At 44.8% G+C, this 10,485-nt stretch overlaps 2 protein-coding genes across 2 annotated transcripts; both read right to left on the reverse strand.

Moving 5' to 3' along the window:
• Positions 1-1,152: 1,152 nt before the first annotated feature.
• LOC116208186 (protein STRUBBELIG-RECEPTOR FAMILY 2) lies at positions 1,153-5,243 on the reverse strand. The gene is made up of 16 exons (XM_031541473.1): positions 5,014-5,243; positions 4,709-4,841; positions 4,532-4,603; positions 4,377-4,442; positions 4,199-4,270; positions 4,038-4,109; positions 3,851-3,922; positions 3,702-3,767; positions 3,553-3,618; positions 3,120-3,457; positions 2,815-3,038; positions 2,447-2,712; positions 2,217-2,364; positions 1,985-2,124; positions 1,746-1,902; positions 1,153-1,503 (listed from the first exon to the last, which is right to left on the reverse strand). The coding sequence occupies exons 1-16, from the start codon at positions 5,150-5,152 to the stop codon at positions 1,327-1,329; spliced, it is 2,208 nt and encodes a 735-aa protein (XP_031397333.1). The 5' UTR covers positions 5,153-5,243; the 3' UTR covers positions 1,153-1,326.
• Positions 5,244-5,800: 557 nt separating this feature from the next.
• Positions 5,801-9,611, reverse strand: LOC116208185 (squamosa promoter-binding-like protein 9). The gene is made up of 3 exons (XM_031541472.1): positions 8,681-9,611; positions 7,123-7,262; positions 5,801-6,776 (listed from the first exon to the last, which is right to left on the reverse strand). Exons 1-3 carry the CDS (start codon positions 9,124-9,126, stop codon positions 6,154-6,156), a joined length of 1,209 nt encoding a protein of 402 aa, XP_031397332.1. The 5' UTR covers positions 9,127-9,611; the 3' UTR covers positions 5,801-6,153.
• Positions 9,612-10,485: the final 874 nt, after the last annotated feature.

The following is a 10,485-nucleotide window of genomic DNA, read 5'->3' on the forward strand; positions in this document are numbered from 1 at the left end:
CTTTAGTGAATTAATCTGTCAATGTCTATCTCATCGTTGAATAAATAAGACGGTAATTGTGGGCATTAGCCAATTTCTGCGGCGAGGTTGGGATCAGCTTCGAAGCCAGCCCAGCCCAAAGCTGATATCTAGAGTCGTCGGAATCTGTCAAAGGTGCAATCACGCTACAGAAAAACAGGTTTAGGACGACCCAAATTTTGATATTGGACCCATTTTGAGGTCAAAAAATGCCTCGCGACCCTCCTTCTGACCCTTCGAGAAGGGTCACCCCACGCCATATGCCCGATCTAGGCCAACATTAGGCCTCAACTTTCAACAATGATACTTTTTAAATTATTTCTAGCTATCCAATGACATAAATCAGCTCATGTAAGAGAGTATCTGAGAGTTGCCACGGATCGTGTTAACATATGAGTTTCCTAGACTCAGATTGCAATTCACTCTAACCAATCCGGTCCATTGAATATGCGCTCTTGAGGCGGCTTGTCGGACTATTAGATGTCACGGGTGATTTTCAGGAGCAACGAACGGTCCTCGTGCCACATTTTTCAGCAGAGCTTTAGATATTTGCTGACTTCCAAAAGGTAAAGCAGTGACATCATTTGTCATGGCACGTGTATTGACTTGTAGGAAAATTATGTCCTGCTTTGTCTAAGCTGAGCCAACAACAACAGAAGCAAATGTATTTCTGACGATTCCATGATCTAGAAGAAAGGGGGAGAGACCATGGGGTTCTGGTCGTCGATTTGCTGCTGTTTCTACCGCCCCACCCGATCCCGAATCTCCGGTGACGGAGAAGTCTCCAGAGGAGTTCAGAGCCAGAAGCCTAAATTCCTTCAGGAGGAATGCCAAGTGCCACTTGTGATCCCTCACTTTCCGGTCACCTCGAGCCCCTCTCGGTTGTAAGTGCTCTCATAAGTCTAGCCAGGGCTAGGGAGGCTCTTCCATCACTCTCCCAACCAGGTCATATATATATGTTCATCCCTTAATTAGTCATCTCATCATGTTCAGTATGTATTACTAGACTTTGATAGGGGGGACTCTCCTGTCGGAAGACAATTTGCTATCTGTGGTTGTGCTTGGTAATCAGTAGTTTGGCACGCGTATGTATTATTTATGACTGAGAGTTAGGATTGCTTGATGAAAGGGCAAATGAAACCTCACTTTTAATGATGTAGGACATGAATGAGACTAGCAGACTCATGAGTGCTTTCTTCATCAGAGTTGTCTTCACAGAAAATCTCAAAACTGATTTCGGCAAAAGAACCGCAACAGAGCACCATGAAGTTGATTGACAACAGAAGCAGCTAGTTTTAGTCACACCACTCAAAGCTCGGTCGAGAAATGGCTTGTGGGTGAGCCAAAGAAGCGGGTATACGTTGACCTGAAAGACTTGTCTTGTAGTTCACGTTCATTGCCATCTTCAGCCTTGTTGAGCTTCTGCTGAAGGCATACTAGCGATTCCACCACATCAGACATAGGCGGTCGGAATCCGTAGTCAGGCTGCCCAAAATTTCATTCGGAACAAAACAATAATTAGATGACAGGGCAGTTAAAAATTACAAAGCTCTCCACTATTGATTCGAAGAGAAGTCGATATACGAAATTCCCTTGGTAAATCTGATACAGTTTCTAGGCATTTCATGCCATGCAAGTCTCCTCATATACTAATATAATTTTGTCCAATAATACTGTTCTCTGAGAGAATGGTATGATGCTTGTGAGTCTGGGATGGGAAAAAGTACCTGTAAACAACGTGAGATGATATCAGCTATGCGCGAGAGCACCCTCAAGTTGATTGTCCCTTTAATCCCGAGATCAACCATCTGTTCCAGATATTCAAGGTCATGAAGCCGGGACGAAGCCCATTTCACCAGAGAGTTCTCTTCCCTCGGCGTTGAACTGCAACACAGGATCAAAAAATCAACGCAAATATGGAGAGATCTCCACTTAAAACTGATAAAATAATTTCTGTAAAACATACATGTCGAAGGGTCTTGTCCCAGTAAGCAGCTCCAAGAGCAGCACTCCAAAGGCATAAACATCGCTCTTCGTCTTTTCAATCCCCGGTTGCCCATCTTCTGGTGCAATGTAGCCTGAATCTCCAATGGCCATCTCAGATGCCTGCTCATATTTTCCATAAATAGGGAGTAGGTAAATAAGTCTATTGATCTGCTTATTTCCTCACAAAGTACTAATTGCATTCAAAATTTAACCTTGAGCTTGGCACTGTTACTTGTAAGCGGTCTCAGAACAGCAAGCCCGGAATCACAAACAAGGGGCCTGAGCTCTCCATCAAGCAAGATATTCCCTGCCTTTATATTGTTGTGAGCAATAGGAGGTGAGACTTTCGAGTGCATGTACCTAGAAAAACGAAAAACAAAACTCAGAGAAATTTCTCAGCTGACATTGGATTACAGGCATTCAGTTAATGTAGTTTACTGACTCTAGTGCCTGAGCAACTCCAAGTGCGATTTGAAAACGCAAACTCCACGGAAGAGGCCTGTAAATTCCGCTGTGCAGTGCATCCTCGAGGGACAAGCTCCTGATGTATTCATAGACTAGGATATGTTGTCCATGCTCTATAGAATACCCAACAAGTTGCACAATGTTTGGATGCCTCAGTTTGTATGCCATGAAAATCACGTCCAAGACTTGCTCCTCTTCTTTGAAGGATAAAGATGCCATTTTCATGACCTTCACAGCTAGAATCTGACAGCAAGAGAAGACCCCAAATCAGACTTCCACTTAGTTTATCTCTCTCTTTCGAATATGATCAATAAGAGAAATGAACTAAATGGATAAGGTTCCTACTCTCCCGTCCGGAAAATAAGCTTTGTACACAGATCCCAGAGATCCTTCACCAATGATTCTTTCTTCACTGAAGCCATTTGTGGCGTACTGAAGTTGCTCCAATGTAAAGAGCTTCGCGCATGGTGGGAATTTACCCTCTCTGGAGAAGCTCTTTCTCGTGTAGAACGTTGCACTGGCAGAAACATCAGGAGATATGATGGGCAGGACACCTGGGCTCCCTTCTCCTAATGAACAAGACACTCCATCACTGGAAATAAAGAGTCAGGCAAGCAATACTTCTCAGGAAATAGCTCAGTTTAATTCACCTCTTCCTGTTCCTTCTGATTGGGACTCAATGGAGCTTCCGCTGCTGCTGCTGCTGCTGCTTCCAAAGCCCTTAGGCTTCATGGCCCGAGTTCGATGGATACGGATTGCGATCAGAAACGCTGCACAGCTCACAGCTAAGGTTACTCCGCCGACAATGCAGGCGATTCCCCCAGGACCCATCTTTTTCTTCCTGGGCCTACGGGCCTTAGGCGAGGGATAGTTTCCAATAGCAGTTGATTGACTCGTCGGGGGGCTACTTATATTCCTTTTAATGGGCAAACTCGGTGGGAAATCCCACATCGGAGAGCCGGCTGCATGGAAATGGTTACTGCCAAACCTGACAAGAAGTGGAAGTAGCTTAGAATTCACTACCCTTCATGATAGGATCTTATGTAGGCAACTTGTAGCAGGACTAAAATCTTTGACACTGACCACAGATTTTGGATATTCTGGAAGCTCTTTGGAATAACGCCACTGAACTGGTTATCTTGAATGTTCCTGGTAAATTCGAAAGTGAGATAGCTTGGGAAAAGAAGTTGACAGCTGAGATGTGAAACAAGAAAGGCCCAAGGAGAACTTACAGGTCGGTCAGGGGGAGGTCAGCTAATAAAGTCACTGCTCCAGTAAACTGGTTATTCTGGAGGAACCTGCAGATGCACCAAACTAACACGTGATCCAAAAACCTGACAGATGGGAAGATATTCTCGGAATCAGAAAAAAAAATTCTTACAGTCCAGCAAGATTTATGAGAGACTCGAATGAACTCGGGAGGTCCCCAGTGAAGTTATTATATGATAGATCCCTGTAAAATTAGATGTATATCTGTTACCGTGGGCAAAAGAGAAGGATGGAAAACTTTGAAATTTCAAAATTCCGGTGAGGAGTAGATCCTGGAAATGGATCAATGGGAAGTTTACATAGTTTTCAGATTTTGCAGCCCCGTGAAGACATTTCCAATGGGTCCTGATAGCGTATTGTGGCTCAAGTTCCTGAAAAGAAAAGCATACTTTGAGTTCATTGTTCGAGAAATGGAGAACAAAGCTAGAAAGGTATGAAGATGCTGCTGCAGGCAACATACAGATGCCTCAAATTTTTCAGGGAACCTAATGAGTGAGGAATGCTCTCGACCAAATGGTTACAAGCCAAGTTTCTGCACGAGGAACCGATAAACAATCAGATCATCAATCGCAAAGAAAAGTAAGGAAAAGAGAGGTGTCAACAAATGCGAAGATAAGCAGGAAAATCAATCGTCTTACAAGAGAGTGACGTTCGGAGGTAAATTCTGAGGAATTTCTCCCCATATGCCATTAGAGCTCACGTCCCTGATAAGAATTTACGCAAATGAACACATCAGTAGTGCACCTTCCCACACTAAAGTCGAATCTTGATTTGTCCGAGAGTGGCAACTTACAGTAGCCTCAGGCTCCGGAGGTTATAAAGCTCGGCACCTAGAACACCGCTCAAGTTCAGGCCATCAAGTTTACTGCATACGATCAGCATATAGTCACAAGATTTACACTGAAAAGCAGCTCATAATCAAAATATTGACCTATTCATTCTTGGATATTACGGACGTGAAGGAGATTACAGGTATTGCACGGAAGATCCCGAACATGCAACTCCAGTCCATGGCTCCACGCACGGATCCCCACCATCCGATCTCCATCCTTTCAGCTGCGATGGGTAATTTAGGGACCCATATAGATCGTGGAGTGCTCTGACTGTCCGAGAAAAAAGATGTCATCTTAGAGAACAATATAACTGAATTCACGTAACTAACTTGTTGAGCAAGAAAATTGAACTAAGTTCAAGAAACAGCTGAAAAGCATTGAACATTATTTCACTGATCAGTTGATAGAATGGGAGAAATTTCCAGGATAAATATATGAATACCGTCGAGAGGGTCTGTCACAGCAAAAGCCTGCACGTTGAGGATAGTCAAGATCACAACCAAACCGAGGCACAAACAGCAGTTCTTTCTCACCATCTCATCGGAGAAATGGGGATATATCTCTGATTTCCCTGTAAACATGTAGTCAAGTTTCAGAGAGGCAGCAGGCTACCGATTTCCGTGAACAGAAGAACAAGAACGAGCCATGGATCACCTTGCGAGCCGAGGGCTGTACAGAGAAACAGGAGAGCTCGAAGAATGCTGCGATCTTTGATTCTTTTTTCTTGAAATCAACTCCCGTGCAAGATGTTCAGTCTCCAGTGGATTCAACTCTCGTTTTCCCCAGTGGAACAGAGAGGGGAGAGAGAGAGAGAGATTGAGAGGGATTACGAGATAGAGAGATTGCTTTCTTAGAGAGTGAGGGAGACCTGTAGCTTTAGCAGTACTGTTAAAAAATCGTTAAAAGTTAGTTATCAAGGAGCAGCGGGCTTCTTTCCCGCTTCAATTTGTAGTTTATTCATTTTAAGAAAATGGCCTTAGAATCAAGAAATAGCTACGTTCAACCGAAAATTTCAAGAACACGAATTACGAATACAAGAGCAAAACGACTGTGGCACATCCCCATAGCATATAATTTCTTTGCGCATGGTCACCCATTTAATGATTATAGAGGTGGGTGGTCCGATGTACTAATGATACAATGCATGGTAAGCAGCAGCGGTTTGCCAGATATAAACGATATAGTTGGATCACGAGACTAAGGATCAATTGCGAGATATGAACTATCTAGTGACATACACTGGCATGCAAACCAGCAATAATATATAATTTATAGGAGAAACAGAGTCAACATGATAAGTTCACAATCCAAGACAACAGCTAATAACTGTTCGGCCCGGCGAAGTTGCAATTTAGTAAGCAAGGTCTCCGCAGCCAGATTATGGTCCTCGGGCAGAATCGGAGCCAAATATCAAATTCAGTTGAGTTTCGGTCCTAGAAAGTAAAATACAGACACCAGGTCATGGAGAATTAACTCCAGATAAATGAGGACACAGATCACCTGCAAAAATAGTGCCAATTCTAAAGCAGGCACCCCAAGATCCTCCGAGAAACCCATACAGAACAAAAGAGGGGATATGCACCTAAAGCGACCAGTGCATTTGCTGGGATGAGTCGAAAGCTCGGGAATGGTCAAGCTCCATGTACTGCCTCCTGCTCTGCTGGGACAGCTCGAGCTCACCAGGGAAGTGACTGTCCAGAGGCTGTGAGAATTGGCCCAGACCCAGCTCAGATGGGATCCCACTAGAATCATCACCTGCTTTGAAGCCCCACAAGGCACTGGGAAGATGACTAACGGAAGCACCATGAGGAGCTGCCGTGGTTGGGTTTTCTTGTTGAGTAAACATCTCGTTCACGCTCAAAGCCGAGGCTTGGCTTCTAGAAGCGCTCCATGGTTGATTTGACAGAAGAGAGAGAGCACAGGTTGAGCCAGCAGCCACTCCTGTGTAGCATTCTCCAGGAGGGATTCCAGGAGAAGGCAAGCTGCTACTGCCACCACCAACAGAACCTTGGAGGAAGAGATTGGGTGGTGGGGGATTCCCAGAGCTGCTCTGCCATGGATGATGAAGTGGAAACTTTCCATGGCCACTCGTTTGATTTGTAGGTCCACGATCAGATGATCGAGGGGGTAACCATGCATCCCTTGCAAGATGCCTGGGGTATGCTGTGAAGTCCATCACAAAGCCTCCTGATCTGCTGCTGTTATCTGTTCACGTACAAAAATGCATAAGCTGAGACAAGAATTACCATACAATAAGACTTAAACATTGCACAGCGCCGCAGCCATGTCATTCATATATTTGTCATCTCAAAACTCCTCGTAGTATGGGCTGGAAGAATGATAAACCCCCTGTGATTTGAACTAGATTAAACAAAAGGAAACAGAATAAAGTGGAGACATGAGGGAGTATGATATTTCGAACCCATGTGTAGTAATCTACGATAAAGAAACCACGCCAGCTGATCTGAAAGCTTAACCACCGGATGAAGGCATGATCCAACATTATATTAACCAAACCGGAGGAAAGACGAGGAAAAATGAGAGGTCTCACCAAATACTGAAGTAGAGAGCCGTCCATAGCGAGAGGCCAATAGGGATCCAGGTGGGGGCTTCCTGCGACGCTCATTGTGACCAGCTAAGCGTCTTCGACAACTACGTTTCACTTGATCAAACTCTGCAAGCTGATGAAACCTGGGAACAGTCTAGCCAGGAGCTATTAGTTTTCATCAAACAATAAAAAGACAAAAACCGCAGGACAAACGGCTAAAATACGATTACTTCTTGTCTTCACATGAGTGATGTCTGTGTTTTATCATGATATTGTAAGGCATGATTAACGAACCCGAAAAGTTTGAAGTTACATGAAAGGCTAAGCAGAAAAGAACTGCAAGTTTGGATCCATATGTACTTCAGAGACTTTACAAATATTTATTTGTTTCAGCAGTACTGTAAAGCGCTGGTCATAGCTGTTCGCTCCACTGGATTTTCAGTTTTCCATGAAGACTGCTGCCCCTAGAATTAGATTCCACAAGAAAAGTGGCCTTGAAAGCTAATCATAATATGTTTCCATATCGATACAAAAGGGCAGAACTGGAAATCTTAGAGCAAATATTAAAAAAAAGTCCTCCCAGCATCCGTCTTGTACAATCCTCAAGTTTGATAAAGATAAGGAAAGAACAGATTCCGGTCATTGCAGAAAACAATTAAAGACATCCCCCTTCTTAGATGATCAGGAACAAACAGAAATTGTGTCGAATACTGGAAGCTCAGCAATTAACAACCATTTTCAGTAAAAGAGCTATTGAACACCTTGGAAAGTACAAGACCAATTTTGCTCTGTATAGGATAATCATCACCTAGAGGACCAAACTGTTACCATTTTCTTCTGGAAAAAAAAGAAGCACAGTGAGCATGAGTAGGCAGGTCTAGGTGTTAGAATCTTTCCAAAAATGAATAGTCGAAGAGAATAGGGACGTGGAGACAAGCAGAAAACACCCAAAAGTATAACCCCATTCTATAAGTGAATCACCACAAGAAAAAAGGCAGTAGCTTTCTACCAGAAACGAGCCAATCACAACCTTCCGACAACATAAGCAACCAAACAAGAGCAGTCATTTTGCCATTACAACCCAAATAATTATTATACTCAGACTCTTCCAAGCACAACATCAAGTCAAGTACAACCTTCCAAACACGTAAAATGACACTGAAGCAGACTTAAAAGAAGCAGCTTTGTCACCGAACCTCCAACCAAAACCAAGAATTAACTGGTGTTCAACTATAATAACCAATTTTTAAGAACATAAATTGAGTGGCTGATTAAGGAAGTAACTTCTGAAAAATTATCGGCAGCAAAACTAATTAACAGGTAGAAAAGCTGAAACTAACAACGAGAATGTACTAAAATCTTCCTGACTGGGCAAATAAATTATACCCGAAAAAAAAAACCCTTCTTTTTTCCTGGAAGGTGAAGTTCAGAAGAACCCAACAGAACCTTGTGCTTTAGTAAGGCCAAGGTCCATGAGAATGAGCTGTCAATCGTCGAGTATGAGCTTCAAGGAACCATGGGAGGTGGGAAGGAGGGGGGAGAGGGAGAGAGGGGCGCAGACCTGCTGCACTGCTGACAGAAGCGCTGCTCTATGCCACCAACGATGACTTTAGGGGACTTGGAGTGCATCCCACAGACCTTGTGCCTGGAATAGTAAGCCTTGGCGTCGCTCAGATCCACCTTGCATCCCTCGACCTGGCACCGGGGCGGCTGGCCTCCCTGCATCGGCCCACCTCCGCCACCGCCGGCGGTGGCGGCCCCCCTGCCTTTCTTGGAAGATGATGAAGCGGAGGAGGAGGAGGAGGCGGAGGCGGAGGCGGAGGCGGGGACGGGCTTGGCAGGAGGAGGAGGAGGGGGAGGGTTGGGGGGATGGGGGGCATGGTCCTCGAAGTAGATTTTGCGGCCGAACTTGAGGCCGTGGTGGAGGGGGGAGGAGGAGGAGGCGGTGGTGGTGGTGGGAGGGGAGGAGGAGCCAGAGTCGGTCAGGGAGATCGAGCCCGGTTCCATGATTGAGGAGTAGGTCTACAGGAGGAGCTTCTTCCCATTCATTGCAGGACAATTCACGGGGGAAAGAGTGGGGTGTTCTCTGCTGCCTCCTCTGAAATTGAAGAGACTGCAGAGAGAGAGAGAGGGGGGGGGGGGGGGGGGGGGGGGGGGGGGGGGGGGGGGGGGGGGGGTTAGAAGAGAGGGTTAAGAGAGTGGTGGTGGTGGTGGTGGTGGTGGGGAGTGGACGGGAAAGAAAAGCAGACACCTGACACACTCTCCCATTGCCCATTGCCCCCGTTGCCACTCTCTCTCTCTCTCTCTCTCTCTCTCTCTGCCTCTCTGTAGAGTAAGAGTAGAGCGGGACAACACTCCTATGTCTACTGTGCCCTCTCTCCTATGTTTCTCTAGCAAAAAATAATAAAATAACGCAACAATGGGCCACCCAAAAAATAAAAAGATGAAAAATAAAAACAGAGAAAGAGGTTGTCTCTGTGTGTCTTTCTGTGTAAATGAGGTTGGCTGTTTGGTTAATTCAGAGAGAAAAAGGTTCGAGAGAGGACCACTTTTATAGGACTCTTTAACAATTCCTTCTTCTTCCATGGGAATCAACAGTCCAAATTCATCCATCCATACCGACAGCAGGTTGGTTAGGTTGCAACCTAGAAGGTTACGTATGGTTAGTGTTTGGTGAATGCAATTACTATATTTGGTACCCATGATCTGCTTAGACTGCCTATTATCCCGATTAAAAAGATCGATCGATTGACACGACATGCAAATGCCTTTTCTAATGCATTTGGAATCAATCAGATGTGATCCTACGGCTGGCAGAGTTCTCCTGGTGATGGTATAACATAACTACAGTGTCAAGACAGCAGAAGCTCGGCCCGTGGCCCAGCGCGGTAACCGATGTTGTTGGCGGGGAGACCAATAATTGAGGATGAAGAATGTGAAAAAGAAGGGGTTATACTTTTGGGGAAGCTAAGGTAAGGGGAGGAGTTCCCATTTACAGGCATATATATACACATCAGGAACTGTTCAATTTCAGTTGGATAGAAACGGAAGGGCAAAAGTTCCCCATACTGTGTGTTCCCCCCCCGTACATAGGTTAGGCAGATAGGGGCTCAGATTCAGACTCAGAGGATTCTTTTACGTTCGGTTTCAGTTGATTTGATGATTTCCGATTTGGTTAAAAAAGTTGTTTGGCCAAAGTAAGCATGCATAGGTCTCTAGTCTTAGCTTTAATTCTTGACTTTCATCTTCTTCCCCTCTTAACTCTCTCTATATCGTGTTGTGTTGGTAACCATTTCGAGCCGTTCATGCAACGGTCGTCATCCTCGAATTACTGTAGGAGGAATAGCATCCATTCTGGAATTGACA

Source organism: Punica granatum, chromosome 5 (assembly GCF_007655135.1).
Source record: "Punica granatum isolate Tunisia-2019 chromosome 5, ASM765513v2, whole genome shotgun sequence".
Lineage (NCBI taxonomy): Eukaryota > Viridiplantae > Streptophyta > Magnoliopsida > Myrtales > Lythraceae > Punica > Punica granatum.